Genomic DNA, 18,878 nt, shown 5'->3' on the forward strand with positions numbered 1-18,878 from the left:
AAATGTTACCTCGAGAGTGTTAACAAGGTAATTCCATAATAAGGCTGTGTGACCTAGTATTAACTCTAGATGACCCATATATTCGAACTTAAGTTAGAAATCGTCAAAACAACCTTTCTGACAAATTTCCAGGATATTTGGGCTGAAAATGTTACCTCGAGAGTGTTAACAAAGTGTTTCCATATTTGGCTCTGTGACCTAGTTTTTGACCCCTGATGACCAATATTCGAACTTGAGCTAGAAATCATCAAAACAACCTTTCTGACAAATTTCCAGGATATTTGGGCTGAAAATGTTGCCTCGAGAGTGTTAACAAGGTATTTCCATAATTGGGCTCTGTGACCTAGTATTAACACTAGATGACCCATATTCGAACTTGACCTAGAAATCATCAAAACAACCTTTTTGACAAATTTCCAGGATATTTGGGCTGAAAATGTTACCTCTAGAGTGTTAGCAACGTATTTTCATATTTGGTCTCTGTGACCTAGTTTTTGACCCCAGATGACCCATATTCGAACTTGAGCTAAAAAATCATCGAAACAACCAATCTGACAAATTTCCAGGATATTTGGGCTGAAAATGTTACCTCGAGAGTGTTAACAAGGTATTTCCATATTTGGGCTCTGTGACCTAGTGTTTGACCCCAGATGACCCATATTTGAACTTGAGCTAGAAATCATCGAAACAACCTTTCTGACAAATTTCCAGGATATTCGGGCTGAAAATGTTGTCTCGGGAGTGTTAACAAGGTATTTCCATATTTGGGCTCGGTGACCTAGTTTTTAACCCTAGATGACCCATATTCGAACTTGAGCTAGAAATCATCGAAACAACCTTTCTGGCAAATTTCCAGGATATTTGGGCTGAAAATGTTGTCTCGAGAGTGTTAACAAGGTATTTCCATATTTGGGCTCGGTGACCTAGTTTTTAACCTTAGATGACCCATATTCGAACTTGAGCTAGAAATCATTAAAACAACCTTTCTGACAATTTTCCAGGATATTAAATGTTACCTCGAGAGTGTTAACAAGGTATTTACATAGTTGGGCTCTGTGACCTAGTTCTAGACCCCAGATGACCCATATTTGAACTTGAGCTAGAAGTCATCAAAACAACCTTTCTGACAAATTTCCAGGATATTTGGGCTGAAAATGTTACCTCGAGAGTGTTAACAAGGTAATTCCATAATAAGGCTGTGTGACCTAGTATTAACTCTAGATGACCCATATATTCGAACTTAAGTTAGAAATCGTCAAAACAACCTTTCTGACAAATTTCCAGGATATTTGGGCTGAAAATGTTACCTCGAGAGTGTTAACAAGGTGTTTCCATATTTGGCTCTGTGACCTAGTTTTTGACCCCTGATGACCAATATTCGAACTTGAGCTAGAAATCATTGAAACAACCTTTCTGACAATTTTCCAGGATATTTTGGCTGAAAATAGTACCACTAAAGTGTGAACAAGGTATTTCCATATTGGGGCTCTGTGACCTAGTTCTAGACCCCAGATGACCCATATTTGAACTTGAGCTAGAAGTCATCAAAACAACCTTTCTGACAAATTTCCAGGATATTTGGGCTGAAAATGTTACCTCGAGAGTGTTAACAAGGTAATTCCATAATAAGGCTGTGTGACCTAGTATTAACTCTAGATGACCCATATATTCGAACTTAAGTTAGAAATCGTCAAAACAACCTTTCTGACAAATTTCCAGGATATTTGGGCTGAAAATGTTACCTCGAGAGTGTTAACAAGGTGTTTCCATATTTGGCTCTGTGACCTAGTTTTTGACCCCTGATGACCAATATTCGAACTTGAGCTAGAAATCATTGAAACAACCTTTCTGACAATTTTCCAGGATATTTTGGCTGAAAATAGTACCACTAAAGTGTGAACAAGGTATTTCCATATTGGGGCTCTGTGACCTAGTTTTTGACCCTAGATGACCCATATTTGAAATTGAGCTAGAAATCATCGAAACAACCTTTCTGACATATTTCCAGCATATTTGGGCTAAAAATGCTACCTCGAGAGTGTTAACAAGGTTTTTCCATATTTGGGCTATGTGACCTAGTTTTTTACCCTAGATGACCCATATTTGAATTTGAGCTAGAAATTATAGAAACAACCTTTCTGACAAATTTCAAGGATAATTGGGCTGAAAATGTTACCTCTAGAGTGTTAACAAGGTTTTTCCATATTTGGGCTCTGTGACCTAGTTCTAGACCCCAGATGACCCATATTTGAACTTGAGCTAGAAGTCATCAAAACAACCTTTCTGACAAATTTCCAGGATATTTGGGCTGAAAATGTTAACCTCGAGAGTGTTAACAAGGTAATTCCATAATAAGGCTGTGTGACCTAGTATTAACTCTAGATGACCCATATATTCGAACTTAAGTTAGAAATCGTCAAAACAACCTTTCTGACAAATTTCCAGGATATTTGGGCTGAAAATGTTACCTCGAGAGTGTTAACAAGGTGTTTCCATATTTGGCTCTGTGACCTAGTTTTTGACCCCTGATGACCAATATTCGAACTTGAGCTAGAAATCATTGAAACAACCTTTCTGACAATTTTCCAGGATATTTTGGCTGAAAATAGTACCACTAAAGTGTGAACAAGGTATTTCCATATTGGGGCTCTGTGACCTAGTTTTTGACCCCAGATGACCCATATTTGAACTTGAGCTAGAAATCATCGAAACAACCTTTCTGACATATTTCCAGCATATTTGGGCTAAAAATGCTACCTCGAGAGTGTTAACAAGGTAATTCCATATTTGGGCTATGTGACCTAGTTTTTTACCCTAGATGACCCATATTTGAATTTGAGCTAGAAATTATAGAAACAACCTTTCTGACAAATTTCAAGGATAATTGGGCTGAAAATGTTACCTCTAGAGTGTTAACAAGGTGTTTCCATATTTGGGCGCTGTGACCTAGTCTTTGACCCCAGATGACCCATATTCGAACTCGTCTGAGTAATTCCTGGGACATACATCCTGACCAAGTTTCGTGACAATTAAGGCATAAATGTTACCCCTAGAGTGTTAACAAACTAAGTTTGAACGGACGACAGACGAGGGACGACGGACAATCATCGGTCCTAAAAGCTCACCCTCAGCCTACGGCTTAGGTGAGCTAATAACTATTGTGAAAGGTTATATTGTAAATTGAACAGGATATTGACTGGTTCCAAATATTTCGTTTTTTTTTTTGTTATGGTTTTCATGTTTTACCCCAAAAAGCACATTGCACATACAACACGATAATGCCATACTTTAGGTATGTAATGTATGTTTAACTATCATATAATATCAATTAAATACAGTAAATCTGGCAATTTGGTTGACAAAAGTTATTGGCAAATTCCAGAAATTCTGATTTTATTCGGATTTTTAAAACATTTTACCGCAAAAATCATATTTCTCACGTTTTTAATATTTCTAATCATAAGGTATGTTCTACTGTACTATAATATCTATTGAATACTGTAATTCTGGTAATTGTATTACCACAATTGACACAGTTAGGGGCAAATTCCAAAAATTATCATTTTTATTTAATGTTTTCAAACATTTACCCAAAAAATTAATTTTCACACAATACGTGGTTTCTATACTTTAGGTATGTGAAAATGTAGTATACGAGTATTATCTAATAAATACAATAAATTTGTCAATTTTATTGCAAAATTTGATTAAGCCATTGTCAAATGAAAGAAATTATCATTTTAATTTTAATTTTCAAACAATTTACCCCAAAAATCATTTTTCACAAAGTACGGTGTTTCTATACTTAAGGTATATTATGCTGTAATATTATATCTATTAAATACAGTAATTCTTGTAATTTTATTGCAAAATTGGACACAGTTATTGACAATTTCCAGAATTTCCCATTTTTATTTAATTGTTCAAACATTTTACCGCAAAATTCCCATTTTGAACTGTGTGATTGTTCATTATATTACGTATTTAAAAGTGGTGCCTGATATGACACAAATCCACCAAAAAAAATCTGTGCATGTTTTCCCCATTTTTTATTTTCCTGGACTTGTATTTTGTAAGTTTACACTGCACGCTTCTCTTGCCAACCAAACGGAATAACATCATTTACAGTACGCAGTTTCATGTATGCTATATTAAAACAAATAAACTGAATAAATACACACAAAACAAATTCAATTAAGAAAAACACACTGATGTGTTTTATTTCAATCCTAGTTTCGATTTAGATTCTTAATCAATTAATTTTCATATATAAGATCTGGCTGCCTTAAGCTATTGTAATTCTTTATAGATTAATGTTAAACCTACTACATTATGTAATTAAATAAGCGAAACAAAAGTAAACAAACCTTAAGGATTGACCTGACTGGCAGGACACTTTCTCCTATATGCATCAAGGTGAAATCGACTCGAGAATTTCCGAAAATATCTACTTTCGATTTTCAGCACTGTACTGTACAGTATGGTAGTTTGTAACCTATTATGTGACTGGTTTTGACGACAAACAATTTTGGCGCGCCGTTACCGTGCCATTTATGTACACGGAAAAACCCGAGTTTATATTTTGCTCGTTACTTTCAGTTTGTCCGCGTCATTTTAAATGAAACAATGTTTTAGACTGTTGATTACATATCGTGTGCCAATTATTACTTCAACTTGTTACAATTTTACCCGTGTTTACGTTTGACTTTATATAATGTCATTTCAACAATGAGTCGAATGACAACAACTGAAAGTGAATCACAACATTCATTCAATGTGATTGGAAATCAACGTTCAAGTGTTGTTGGAAATGAGAAAAGTATTGGTTTTACGGTTGGATTCGAAAATGCAGCAATGGGTCTAGGTAAAGATGGAATAGTTCCGGAAAGACTCCAGAATCGCGCTAGATCAAAACAGACTATATCCCGGAACAACGGGTTTTCGACCGCCTAAGGATTATTTACATTATAATAATCCCTAAATGAAATTAAAAGACAAATGTCTGTTTGTATAATTTAAAACAATTATTCATCTTTAAAAATATACATAAATAAAATTCGTACCTATCGTCTTTTGTTTACATTTAGCATCTAAAATGGCGGCTGTCACATGTTGTAATTTAGGTTACATACCACCTGAATTCGACCATGACCTTCAAAGCAGTAAAAAGTATACTTCCCAACAAAAGTTACTGCACAGCATTTTTCATTTTCATTTTTTTTTGTATAACTCATATTAAAATGAATGAATAAAAGATAAAACAGTTTAAACTGTTTAAAGTAACATTTATTTTAACATATTTACATATTCTTCAGACTGTCATTTTATTGCAACTGATCATTACAAGAGGGGCAAAGGAATGCATCACCTCTTCGTATTGATTTTACATGGGTACAAAAAGACAAATGCACCCATCCTGAACACTGATCACACTGGCCCCATGAGACAATTATTATGAACGGCCGTTTGGTCCTATCTGGACTGAAATGCTTGCACACCACACATTTCTCAGAATCAGGAACATCTTCTTCATCAGAGCTGTCACAATTCTCAGACGATTCCAAAACCTTTTTAGGCTTCTTCACGCTATTTGAAGTACTAGCTTTTGGCGACGTTTGCTTTCTTTTTTTGTTGTTTTCTTTTGAAGCAGACTTCTTTTCCTTTATTTTGCTGGGTCCATACTTGTCAGTGTGGGCTTTTATCTGTGCTAGTATGTCATCTTCGGTTATTGCCATGCCGCCAATGATTTTACTTAAGGTGTTCCTACTCTTTTTAGCTTTCTGGACATTTTGTAGAATTTTTCCACCCCTTTGCTCAAAGAATTGTTCAGCTGATGGTGTTTCGCAAGCTTTTGTGTTTGATACCATTGGTGTGTTCACTTCTGCTTCTGAGTCCGTGAAGGTGGTTGAAGGGGCTATCTGATGATCGGGTACTACATTCCTGTTGAAAGGGTATATACCACTCTTTTTGAAAGCTGACTGGATGTTGGATGGTGTAAGAGTGGAACTATACACCCTGGATGCAAGCCGGGCAACTTCATACCTTGTAACCAAACATCCACCAGATTCCCTCATGTATCTGTGTATCAAGGCATTCCATGCCATCTCTAATGGACCGAAACAGCTGACATCAAGGGGTTGAAGAAGATGGCTACAGTGTGGAGGTAGTACAAAGAGAATTATGTTGTATTCTTTAGCCCACTCAATCAAACTCAGTGACACATGACTTTTGTGGCCATCATATAGAATCAGAACTGGTTCATTTGGAGACCTTGGTGGCAAGTACTTCAGCAGATGGTGCTTCATGTAGTATTCAAAGACATCTGTGTTGGACCATCCAGTGAGTGACACTGTGCCCGCAGCACCTGGTGATGCGCCTTCCATCAGATCATCTAACATTCTAGCTCCTGGGAAGACAAAATATGGAGGAATTTGGTGACCAACTGCATTCACACAGCCAATTAATGTTACAATTTTAGATCTTCCAGAAGTGATGGCCTGTGTTTTGTTGTGTTTGCCAGACACTATTTTGGGTGGTTTGTGTTCTATTTGCATACCCTTTTCATCTACATTGTATATCAAGTGAGGCTTGGCAGCAATATGATACTTGACCATAATGTTATTCAGTTGATCAAAGTACTTGTCTATGGCCACTCTAGTTGCACATTTGGCCCTAGCAACCTCCAAGCTTCTTGGTTTACGTACATTTAGTTCTGGCCACCTTGATAGAAACATGTAAAGCCAACGGTCAGTAAGAGGATTTTGTTTACTTCTAAGTCCAAGACTAACAGCATAATCAGATGCAAGATCAATTGTTTCTTGTCTGCTGTATCCATAACCAACTTCAGCCATAGTTTGGATGTGTTTGGTCAATAATGCTTCCTGCTCCAGAGAGAGGAGTGTCACAGGTCCAGACCTTACGACATCAATACCAACTCTTCCACTGAGTCTGTCAATAAGGGTTGTCTTTGGTACATCATATGACAAGGCTGCCTTTCTGATTGACATTCCTTTTTCTTTTACAGCAATGTATGCCTGAGTGAGGCAATCAACATCATACAATCTGTATGGTCCCCTTCTGGCCTGCATAGGCTGCAATATGTATAAAGTATTGATATATAAGAGCCCAATAAAATTGTAATAGTGCTACGCAAAGTTGAAGTTCAATAACTGCGTATAAGCAATATACTCTTTTTTGTTGCGCTATTTATGTTGTGCAGTATACTATGAAAACTATAGGGCGTAGGTTTTTAGTCCTGCTGGATATGTAAAATCTGACAGATGGCAACAACAAAAATTTCAACAAGTGTTTTTCATGTGAATTCATTCTGAATCAATGGGAAAATTTGGTACTAATTAAAAATGACTAATTGGTGTTATTTCAAGTAAATATTAAGTTTTTTTACCACTGGAACTTCCATTTTTCTTCACATGAAGTTTGTTGACAGATCGTCAGGTAAAGTAAACAATCAGCGCGTGTTTTACCGGATATTACGCGAAATAAAAGTGTTTTACATATTCTTCGGGGCCGGTCGAAAACATGTTGTGGTCGAAAATACGTTGTTCCGGGATACTGTCAAAAGAAGATCTTGATGAAAAACAGAGATTGGCAGCTGAACGCAAAAGGGTAACATATTTAAGAGCCAGAACAACTTGAACTATATGATAAGATTGACTAATAATAACAACAAACTCTCGTTCCGCTTTAGGACGGATAGTGACAAAAATGTGACAAAAATGCATTTGATTAAATGTATATCATATATGTATTGTATTTTATATAAGTAAGTTATCTCACTAATAAAGCTTACCTGTTTGGACATTTTATTACACATTTGTCGAAACTTACCTGTTTGGACATTTTATTACACATTTGTCGAAATTACGTGTGTTCAGATATGATATACATTAAAAAACGATTAAACTAAATTGCTTAAACACTGTTTATTTGCATGCATAATAACATTCAATATGTTCCTACTTTAATCTGCGTAAGTGTACTAATATGTACATACATGTATACACAATTTATGTGCTAACTGTTTAGCCACTACTATAATTGCTATGAGAACAGTGTTTTATTCTTAATTGCAGCAAAAGGATGCGGAAAAAGTAAAGATGGCAAGGAAAGTGAGCGAAGACACAGTAAAGTTTGACAAGATTGTACATCAAAGAATTCAACCAAAGTGGTTTGAGAAAGGCATGGATAAGACGTTATTCAAATAGTGTTAATATGTGCATGGACGTTATCATATTCAGCTGATAATCGGCAGACAATCAAGCATGTTATGGTCATACAGTTATATTTTTGCTGTTGAATAAATTGTACATATAGCCATATTTATAAGTTTGTAATTTAGATACGCGTGTATTTAAATACATCGACTTGTTTACAATTTGCGTCATCAATAAGTATATGGTGGAAATTGTGGATAATCGCAATGACAACTTATTTGCTGGCTTTGAACAATGATTTCATTCTGTTATTTGTGTTCTATTTCTGTCCATAAATATTAATACGTTTAATTTGATTTCCTCATTTTGGATATTGAGCATGATGTTTATTTTTTTTTAAAAATAAAAGAAAAAAAGAAAACTTATTGACATGTGCCAGATGGAAAGATCCGCCATTTACACAAAGGTGAGTTTATGTATGGTTTTCGTCACTGCTCACATTTCAGTTTGATGTGGTGTTAGAGAGAAGTTTGGAAGCCTTAATGAGGAAAATATCGGCAATAAGAAAATTATGTAGTTTATAACAACGATGTATTATGTACATCTAAGATAAGGCTGGATTTTATAGGCTTTCTAAATCCTTCGACCCGTTTTCTTATACATATTTGCTTCCCGGTGTGATTGGGAACAAGTGCAGTTTGTCGAAATATTCTGGATTTGACGCATCCACATTCGGCGGCAAACCAATAGACATTGATGAATGTACAACACTGAACTAGTTACTACAAAAGCTTAAAGGACAGTTTTTCGAACAAAATATTGGGGCGAACTCCATGTGTTGGATCTTTTTTTTATTTCGTTTAAAAATACATCTTATACAAGCTTATATTTATATTTCAGACCGTCACCAAAATTTATTCAAGTATTTGTCGCCTATAAAGGCGCCGCACAATATAGGTTGATGCAACAAAAATCTTAATGCTTTATCGAGCTTAAATAATTTGACTTAAAGGATTAAAAATATTAGCAATGTTTCGTTTTTGTTGTTTGTTTGTTCATTTGTTTATGTTTTTGTTGTTGTTTCCCTTTTCTTCACTTCCTTTTTTGGGGGAGGGTGGATGTACACTTAGCTACATTTGTTTTTTATCACTATTTCAAAGTCAAATGAGTTAAACATGATAATGTATTCAAATTAAGAATAATAATTAGCATCAACCTACAGTAAAGTGTGCGCATTTCGAACAAATTAAAAATCTATATTACGGGCGGAGCTAAACATAAACCATAACTTATCAATTGTGATAAGCTTGTTATATAATTAATCTAAATTTCTTCGGCCGAGTTCAGTCATAATCTACATCAAAGATGATGGTTAACTTATTTACTATTTCGGAAAGTACCCGTACGTATGTGGTCCGGGGTGCACCATCAATGTAAGGACGCATGAGTTTGACTATCCTGACTATGTGTGGACGTGCATGTGTTTTTCAAAGAAAAATTCTTTTCAATTAGTCGAAACTGTGCTGTGGCGTCATTTCAATTGGGACATTTTAAATCGCGTCCTCTCTATGTATAATTATTGGGCTAGAAATGAATATACGCATTGAGTTATTTCTATATATAACGCTCTGCATGCATTTACTTTAAGCGAATGAAAAAGGCACCTCATGTTTATTCTTAGATAGAGGATGCGATTTAAAATGTCCTAATTCTTTCGTTCAGTAATAATGTACAATCGTAACAACTCGGCCATCTCCGGCAAGCTTCGAGATAGACTTATCTTGATACTAGCCGAGGAGTTCCGATTGTAATTATGTAGTCTAAATATACTAATATCAGTGTAATGTAACCTTTTGTTTGACAAGTTTTCACGACTTAAAATTTTGACGCTCGTTACCGTGCCATTTATGTACACAACCAAAGGCACAAAAGTAGATCAGATCGATCGTCGAATCATTTTCGTTTATTTTTAAAGCGAAGTTATTGTTCAAAATATGAGTGTATCGTGTATCCGTTATAACGTTCTAACCGGTTACATTTGTTTCATGTTATTTAACTATTGACTTTATAATTAAGTTCAACAATGAGTCGAAAAAGTGAATATCAATATGAACTTCAACCAGTTCCAGGACAAGAAGAACGAATATACCATGGGATTGGGAATCAACGTTCAGGTGTTGTTGGCAATGAGAGAGGTGTTGGTTTTACCATTGGAATAGAAGAGGCCACAATGGGTAGGGGTAAAGATGATAAAGTTCCAGCAAGGCTTAAGAACCGCGCAAGGTCAAAACCGACAATACTCTCAAAAGAAAAACTTGATGAGAAGCAGAAATTGGCAGCTGAACGCAAAAAGGTATCAAATTAGGTTTTAACTACTCGTATAGGGTACAATTGGTTGGTTATAATATCCTACTGTGCTTCTGCAGCCTAAGGGTATGTTGAAAAAAGGTCACAACTATTTGATATATGTTTGTTTACGTATAATTTTATGTTTACTGTAAGTACACATGTATTTATTCATAAAATAGGAAAATAAAATAAGCCCCATGTTAGTCTTTGGCCATGTGCATAATTTTCAACTGAGACTGTAGCTTTAAAAGAAGATGCATACATAAGTAATCGATCAGTAGGAGACATATAATTTATAATTTTATTTAAAGAGTTCAGGAAATATGGAACTAAGCGAGCCTAAGGTGAGCTAACTAAAATATTTCCAGGATGTGTTGGATATATTTTTTTATTTTATGATGAAGGGAGTCAGATTTGTTATCACATGCTCATATTTTGAAATCTGTTTCCCCTGTGATGCTGATAAGCCAAAAACTACAAAGCCATGCCATTTCGTGTGCCTCATGTATTAGAGGAGTGTAACACCTTGTAAAATTTAAAACAATATATTTCCGATCGTTTTTATTGCGTGTTTAAGTAAAATGTATACTTAGATGATATCCAGTAAGAATCACACCATACACCCTGTACTTACTAACTACATTAGCGTTCTTAATTGTAACGCCATATCCGGTAAGATGTAACGCGATGTTCCGAACGTCTTTGAACATGTTTTTTCAATTCAAGAGAAAATAGTACGCTTTCTTCTTAAGATTTAGATGGAAAATAAACAACTGTATTCAAATAAGTCTTTATCACAAAAAGATTAAATTATAAATGAGAAAAAAACGTATGACTTGCTTGATTATCGCTAATTGAGCAATTATTGTTTTCCATTTAAATTTTTTCCTAAAATGCAAGGTGATTTATTTTCTAATCAAAAGAAAAAGAGCAACTTTATATTTGCTAAAACGGCCCACCTGAAGGCTCATGTAATTACTAATCAAACGTCATGTTAATGTACATGGGCATGTATAATAAGACTCACGATTTCACAATGATTTTCTACATGTACAACTCCATTAGTCTTTGTATGTTAGAATAAAAATGTATATATAAACACGACGTATGCGTGTCTTGTTTTGTATAAATATAAATCAACTAATACTTGTATCATTTTGACAACAGTGTTTTATTTTTAATTGCAGAAAGCGGATGCTGAGAAAGTAAAGAGTTCAAGGAAGGTCAGCCAGAGTACATTCTTTAATGATCCTTCTTCCCAACCTTCTGTTCAACCAAAGTGGTTTGAGAAAGGCCTGGATAAGACGTTATTCAAATAATGCTAATATGTGCATGGACGTTATCACTGAGCTGATAATGGGCAGACAAATATATATATGATATAATTATATAAGTTTCTCATTCAAGTGATTGTACATAGCCATACTATTTTCCTATTTTTTTATTATCTTATTGATTAAGATACCGATTTACTTCATGTCTTCATGCATTTATTTTTGTACAGTGTCTGTCACCAATAATAACAATTAATGGTTGCAAATGCGGATTATTGCAAAGACTATTTATTATCTTACATTGAACTATGATCTCCTCGTTATTATTGTGCATGTTTTATTCATAAACATGAATGTAGAATATTTGATTTCAACATTTTGTTATCAGGCATAATAAAATGTATTTTTGTTCAATGTAAGAAACAAAAAGAAATAAAACTGCAGATGTATGACGTTTTTTTAATTAAAAGTCACCATGTATATATATTTAAATGTGTTCCCATCACTGCTGCGATGGCCTTGTTACAGTTCCGAGTGGTGTTAAAGAATAATTTTGAAGCATATAAATTGGAGTAAATACCATTAGTTAGTGGACGGGTTGAAAAGCTTAAGAATATAATTGAGAGAATCCCAAGGGGAAGAAATGGAGCATTAGGTTTATGTACTGGCCTATGGCCGCCGAAAGCGATGACTACTTATATATGAATGATTATAGAAGGCTTTCAGTTTGAAAAAAACAACAACAACTGAAACTGCGGTTTTAGCAAATGAACACAGATAAGGCCAATTTTAATATTGGCATATAAGACTGTGAATTTCCATGTAAACCGAATATCGGGACAAATTCAGTTGGTTGAACATTTCTATTCTGTTGTAATAAACACGTCTCATTCGAGCTTGTATTCTAATTTTAAAGGGTCGTCAAATATTGTCGTCGAAATGCTTTTTGCGCTTTATAATTCTGTAAACGGCCATATGCCACAACTCGGCCACCTCCGGCAAGTTTCGAGATAGACTGTCAGTTCTGTTGGATACTGGCCGAGATGTTCCGATTGTGTTAACATTTCTATCAACTGTGTAAGTCTTAATTTCATTGGCTGAGCTAAGTCATGAAAATGTGCCAATTAACCTACGAAAGTCTTTTGGTGTCATTCTGAACATGCCCGGAATTACATTTCTGGAGATGACAAGTCATTTAGAAAACGCAGTATATGGCAGAATAGATGCAATACCATTTAGCAGTCAACTTAATCAGCTTTAGCTTCGATAATTTGACCTTATAAGCAACATTCATTTATATAAGTCATTTTCTTATGTCTTTACCATACAAAAGCAGTGGTGCTTAGATTGATTAATTGTACGTCTCTTAAAGCTGCAGTCTCACATATTTACCGTTTTTACAACTTTTTTTTATTTATTGTCTTGGAATGAGCAATTTTTGCGTAAATATCTGCAAACTAGTGATAAAAGACTGCTGACAAAAAGATCAGATCGCAGATTTTCATATTTCCGTTCCAAAATTAATGTTTTATGGCTAACAAAAATCTATAGAACATCATTTTTTAACTTAGAAATAAAAAATATGCATTCTATTGCTTTGTCAGCAGTCTTATACCACTGGTTTCCATGCATTTTCGCATAAATCGGCTCTTTCCAAGCCAAAAATATTAAAAAAAAAAGTTGTCGAAACGTTCAATCTGTGAGAGTGCAGCTTTAACACTCATGGCAAGCATGTTCCTTTATTTGAACAACAGTCACCAAAGTTAACAGGCATGCTTATAAGCATATAAAGTTAATAAATACCAACGGTTTTGTTTCTATATCTGAACTGTATCAGCAGAGTTATAGTCCTTCACTAAACAAAAAAAATGTGCTTTCAGCCTGTAGAATACATGTGCATTATACTGAAGGTTAACTTACAGCCCTGAAAACTTTGAACATGTCAAAAGTAGCTTTCATGCGACTACTGGGGTCAGTTTTAGTCGCCGATCACAGATGCCCAGGTTGCATCATGGCTCAAACTCCACGCGAGAAAGAGTCGCTAATTAAATAAAGGTCATGGAATGTTATCAACGTAAGAAATTGAGTGGGCATCCGTCGATAAATGATTCAACGGCGTCGAAAGCTTATGGCATTGCAACCAATCTTCCGCAAAGGTTACTCAGAGCATGTGCCCCATTAGTACTGCGGTGTATGACGTGTTTTGGAATACGGCAAACTAAATAGTTTCATGATTGCATAAAAATGAAAAGACAGCTAAAAATTTAGTGAATATCGACGCTCGAGATTGGAAAAAGAACCTTGGCCCACGACACTGACGGAGGTGGTTTGGCCTTATTCTTAATACATAAACTGGAATTGTAAATTCTCATGAATTGTTTGTATTTGTTAAACGTCCCTAGACAGACGGTCTTATATTAAATTTGTTTCACTGGACTGTTCCTCCTATCCTCTACCAAGGTAAAAAGGCTTAAACTGAAATGGCCATTAAAGAGCCGTTAGGTCTGGTTTACCTTGTCACATCGCCACGAGGAATTTTCGAGAAGATTTAGTCAGAATTGGATGGACTTTTATAAAAAAATGATCACGGTTCTTCCAAATGTCCACGTCTCTGGAATTCATTTTTTTAAATGGCCACCAGGGGATAGACATCTTAAAAAGTGCTGTCACATGACTGTTCTAATGAATATTTTATATACTAGTATATATATGCAAAACCGTCCGGTCCATTGCAGCTCCATTCCACGTTTGTGGTGAAGGCCCATCAGAGGTGCATCAGCTTGAACGATTGATTCAATACCTCTTATATACAGATATTTTTAACTTTTTTATTATTAAATTTAAATGTTCCTTAATCTTAGGTAGCACGGTCTTCATTAAAGTTAATAAAATAATTGCAAAGGATGTTTTTTACTTATTAAATGAAACATGAAATAATGACCTGGTTTGAGAATTAATAGAAAGGAAATGTTCCAAAAACACCTACTGCCAGGGGCGAGTCCGGCCGGGGATTTGACGTTGACGGGGGTCAATTAAGGGTCCAGTTTGGACATGCGCTCACTCCCAACGGAACGCAATGAAATAGCCGTTAAAACTGACAAAGGACATTTGAACAGTTTGTCTTTACAGTCTAAAATGAAGCATCAAAGTGTAAATTGTATGCATACCGTATTGACATGAAAAGCTCGTTTGGACACTTCTCCTGATCACGAAATGGGGGGGGGGATTCGAAGAAGAAGTACCAGGAATCTTGAGAAAAACGACAACAACAGAAAACAGAGAACAGCTCTATACAAAAAAATGTGCAACCTAATGACAATCGTTATCATCACGGACCTATAATCATGGTGGAAATTGCAACATAATTATTCTGAAAATCAGTGGTGTGCTGCCTTTTTCTTTTCGGCTGATTGATGGTTACTTCCCTTCACAAAATTTATGACAGATGGCGCCACTTTTGACGTCAACAAACAACAGCCTTCAGTAACATTATCGACCGGTTCTTGTTGAAATTTATGTAGGCAGTGTCAGTGATTTTCAGGAATACTCCGTGGATTTTGTAAGTATACGATGAAAGAAACCAGAGTTATCTGAAAATCATTTGGACAATTTGTCTAAAATAACGTTTGTTTACACTAACCTGAGTAGATTTCGGACAGAACATTTGTGTCTCTTCAAATATTCAATAAATCTGTGTGTATATAAAATAGTTGATGATATACAAGTAAAAGTTTATGGTATTCAAGTTGTTAAATTCGGATGTTTCTTTGATATACATATTTAAATATACTTTTGTGAAGTTAGGATACTTTGTTTAAGCTGAAAATTATAAACAACAAAAATCACCTAATATTTTTATTAGTTCGACACAAGTGAAAAACATTCTAACTGTTTGTGGAATTTTGACTTGATTTTTTTAGATTGAAGATTTGCAAATTAATGCCAAGGAAGTTCACTTTTTCAGTTTCAAATAGGGTCGGGTCTTACAAGGCACAGGAACTATTGTATATATACATGTAATAAGAGTAAGCATTTCTTAGAAATGCTGTGTCAAGTATCTGTGTAACAACTTATATATTTCATCATGTACTGTGATTATGTATCATATTGTGCAGGGCTTGAAATTTATATCAATTGTTCTACAGTAATTGCAATTTGACTTTTGGATGAACAAGCACAAGTTTTTATTCTAATGCTTGGCATCAAATTTTTAAACAAGCCCTGCTATATCAATTCAGAATTTTATCAAGCCCGAAAGATATATCACCAGTGGAGGGCTTGCAGGCTTGTGTTAATTTCGATCACTGGTTCTATTGACGAACAACATAATATGTCAATTAATTAATGAATATGTTTAATGTTAACTTTTTTAGGTAGATGCCAAGATGTAATTTGAATGCCAACAAGAATGGATGAGGAGCTCGGTATTCAACACTCCTATAGAGAGTCTTTGATTAGGAATGAACTAAAACCAAATCAACAGCTGCCTGCTGGTTAAAAACAATTGGTTTACCAGCAGTATGTCTGAATATCATAAAAAATATTTTTGTCCGCGCCTGCTGGATTACATGGTCATTGTGGGCAGCCGACACCACAACAACAACAACAATGTTGCACAAACACCAGAGTTGTTAAGGCGCTATCCTCTGGAAGATCATGCCGACTTTCCACTGCCTACAGATGTGATATTTTTCTGTCAGCCTGAAGGCTGTATAAGTGTAGGTCCGAAACGTATGAGTCTCAGAGAAACTACATCATTTGTTTTCACGCTCACAGAAAAAGATTCCGGGAAAGTGCGGTATGGCATATGTGTGAACTTTTTTAGACCATTTGAAAGATATAAATCAGAACGAAGATCAGATAGTCGGCACAGCACTGACAGCCGTCACAGTACCATAAGCAGCAGCTTTGGAAGTGAAAGACAGTTCAGTAGTGGTAGTTACAGTGAGGGAAATCCGAACGTAAGAAACCTGCCACATAATGACTCGGAGACACGTTCTCCACGGACTAGTAAAAAAACAAAATCCTCTTCACGAGTTCGATGTAATACTCTAACGTCACTATGCATTATCAGTCACCATCCATTTTTTTCAACGTTTCGTGAATGTTTGTTCATCTTGCGACGATTGATTGATGCTTGCCATGAAAGAAGTTGTGCCAGAAGAATTGGAGGATCAAGAAGCTTGTCCAGGTAAAGTAAATGAAATGTAACCAGGTATTCAATGTGTATATATATAGTGGCACTTACACTGTGTCTGCCTGCAGATCGAGAAGTCATGGGTTTGAACCCCGACAGGTGCATGTAGCAATTTGTGCAGTCTGTTACAGAAATTTGTTGTGATAATGTCTGAACTAAGATTATAGCAAGGTTTTGAAAAGGATGGGGTGCTACAGAAGAGGGATAGGGTGCTCAGGGAGAAAAGGGCACATTGTTTACATGTAGCACTGTTGATAATTTGAACATAAAGAGTTTGACAGAAAAAAAAAAAAAAAAAAAAAAATGATTAACTGAAATACTTATAAATTTGACAGAAAGTGCACGGCTTCTTATTAAAGAAAGTTTGGAAGAATATTACTCACTATAAATGGGCATAAACCTACAAAATTGATTCCTTGAAACTTCAAAGTACAAAAACTTTCAGATTTGTTTAAAAACTTCCAAAGTCGAAGGAACATTTATTTAGTTTTTAACATAATATTTGAAAAATAGTGGAACAAATTGCTGTGTTTGAGAGTCTTAAACTTCCACATTTCAGTGAAAAACTTCTAATATTGATGATAAGGAAGTTCATACTTTCAGTTTCGAATTCTTAATGGAAGCCCTGAAATGTTAGATATTCTGTTAAATAAAGTCCTATTAGGTTTCAACTAGTACTGTCAATTACGTAAATATTGTATGCACAGTCTTAAGCAACTAAAGGGTACTACCAAACAAGGACAGGATGCAGCACCATAATGCTTTAACTGAAACCCTACTATGCAGTCATAAAAATTAGACCTTAAACTGAAAATCCAAATTTTTACATGTGGGCTTAAAAAATGTTAGAAAGTCTCATTGTCAAAAAGCTCTGCTTTATTCAAGCCAGAATTTAAGCAGGCCTGAAAAGCATTTTTCCATGACATGGGCTTGCATGTTTGTGCTTATTTCAACTGCTGTCTGTACTTCTGTTAAATTGATAATTTTACTAAGATTATTCTCACTCAAGTCATTGTATTGTTCCTGTATTTTGCACTCTAATATAAATTTTACAATAAAAATACAAGAATAATTTCAGTGAAGTGCTAGGATTTTGGTTTAAGAATTGAATCTGATGTATTCATCCTTTTTAAGAATTGAATCTGATGTATTCATCCTTTTTTTGAAGCAATGAATATTTTGTTGCACTGAGTTTAAAACCTTTGTTAATTCAACATGCAGAAAAATATAATTAAAATAATTATAATTTGCTCTTGGTATTTTACAGATATTTTAGCTTTAAAAATAATGTAGCATTAGTGTTACTTTCCATATTGTTGTTACTTTGGTGATTTCATAATCAATTGATCTGGCTTGAAGCAGAAATTGTAACATTGATCTAGAGTCATTGACATAAACTTGTTCATTCATTCATTCAGCCTTAAATGTCATGGCTGCTGTTCATCACCGAAGGACACTTTCGTAAAGGGAGTATACATTTTTGTATACCCATATAGAAAGTTTTCATATGAAACTGCGTATCCTCAATTCTTGTTTGCGTGATAACGATATAGAGTATACTGTTTAATTAAGTTTCGCAAGTAATATATATATACCTTGCAATTTGAATTGATTCATGTTTCTTGTAAATTGATACCAATGAGAGTTAAACTTTAAAGCTAATATTCACCCGCATATAAAATGTATGAAGAATATACATTTTAAAAAGTAGATGCACAATTTGTCAGAAAAATGAGTACCCTGTCTTTTGTTGATTTTAAGTTTTATTATATTAAGGCAATTATATGGGTAGTTACTGAAGTAGATCAATCAGAAAAAAGGTTAATTTTATGTAGAAATGCTTCGATGCATGATGTTTGAAGAGGGTGATTTATTTAATAGCAG

General features: G+C 34.9%; 5 protein-coding genes across 8 annotated transcripts in view; 3 read left to right on the forward strand and 2 right to left on the reverse strand.

Annotated features, from left to right (window-relative positions):
- Positions 1 to 5,097, reverse strand: part of LOC128230332 (uncharacterized) — a 31,671-nt gene extending 26,574 nt beyond the window's left edge. Inside the window, exon 1 of one of the 2 annotated variants that reach the window (XM_052942521.1) lies at positions 5,064 to 5,097. The gene's annotated coding sequence lies outside the window, so the exon portion shown is untranslated. Of the gene's footprint in view, positions 1 to 4,367; positions 4,475 to 5,063 lie in introns of those variants that run through there. The other variant, XM_052942522.1, reaches the window with a different exon arrangement.
- LOC128230337 (uncharacterized) lies at positions 4,555 to 8,576 on the forward strand. Its single transcript, XM_052942528.1, has 3 exons — positions 4,555 to 4,920; positions 7,570 to 7,626; positions 8,094 to 8,576. The coding sequence occupies exons 1-3, from the start codon at positions 4,729 to 4,731 to the stop codon at positions 8,223 to 8,225; spliced, it is 381 nt and encodes a 126-aa protein (XP_052798488.1). The 5' UTR covers positions 4,555 to 4,728; the 3' UTR covers positions 8,226 to 8,576.
- Positions 5,100 to 7,620, reverse strand: LOC128230336 (uncharacterized). Its single transcript, XM_052942527.1, has one exon. The coding sequence runs from the start codon at positions 7,086 to 7,088 to the stop codon at positions 5,325 to 5,327; it is 1,764 nt and encodes a 587-aa protein (XP_052798487.1). The 5' UTR covers positions 7,089 to 7,620; the 3' UTR covers positions 5,100 to 5,324.
- A 1,507-nt stretch (positions 8,577 to 10,083) lies between the features above and the next one.
- Positions 10,084 to 12,235, forward strand: LOC128232754 (uncharacterized). Its single transcript, XM_052946474.1, has 2 exons — positions 10,084 to 10,527; positions 11,711 to 12,235. The coding sequence occupies exons 1-2, from the start codon at positions 10,258 to 10,260 to the stop codon at positions 11,840 to 11,842; spliced, it is 402 nt and encodes a 133-aa protein (XP_052802434.1). The 5' UTR covers positions 10,084 to 10,257; the 3' UTR covers positions 11,843 to 12,235.
- A 3,011-nt stretch (positions 12,236 to 15,246) lies between these two features.
- LOC128230363 (MAP kinase-activating death domain protein-like) overlaps positions 15,247 to 18,878 on the forward strand; it is an 87,096-nt gene continuing 83,464 nt past the window's right edge. For all 3 annotated transcript variants that reach the window (XM_052942567.1, XM_052942568.1, XM_052942569.1), the window contains exons 1-2: positions 15,247 to 15,356; positions 16,171 to 16,988. In XM_052942567.1, coding sequence (XP_052798527.1) covers positions 16,318 to 16,988 — 671 coding nt within the window. In that variant the 5' untranslated portion in view covers positions 15,247 to 15,356; positions 16,171 to 16,317. The remainder of the gene's footprint in view (positions 15,357 to 16,170; positions 16,989 to 18,878) is intronic.

The sequence above is a fragment of the Mya arenaria genome, chromosome 4, assembly GCF_026914265.1.
Source record: "Mya arenaria isolate MELC-2E11 chromosome 4, ASM2691426v1".
In the NCBI taxonomy this organism is placed as follows: Eukaryota; Metazoa; Mollusca; class Bivalvia; order Myida; family Myidae; genus Mya; species Mya arenaria.

What these genes read in the sequence shown, in the direction of transcription:
- LOC128230337 (XM_052942528.1), top strand. Translation starts at nt 4,729, where the DNA reads ATGAGTCGAATGACAACAACTGAAAGTGAATCACAACATTCATTCAAT. An exon ending in GCGCTAGATCAAAACAGACT is followed by an intron (nt 4,921 to 7,569) that starts ATATCCCGGAAC and finishes CGTTGTTCCGGG; the next exon opens with ATACTGTCAAAAGAAGATCT. An exon ending in TGGCAGCTGAACGCAAAAGG is followed by an intron (nt 7,627 to 8,093) that starts GTAACATATTTA and finishes TCTTAATTGCAG; the next exon opens with CAAAAGGATGCGGAAAAAGT.
- LOC128230336 (XM_052942527.1), bottom strand. Translation starts at nt 7,088, where the DNA reads ATGCAGGCCAGAAGGGGACCATACAGATTGTATGATGTTGATTGCCTC.
- LOC128232754 (XM_052946474.1), top strand. Translation starts at nt 10,258, where the DNA reads ATGAGTCGAAAAAGTGAATATCAATATGAACTTCAACCAGTTCCAGGA. An exon ending in TGGCAGCTGAACGCAAAAAG is followed by an intron (nt 10,528 to 11,710) that starts GTATCAAATTAG and finishes TTTTAATTGCAG; the next exon opens with AAAGCGGATGCTGAGAAAGT.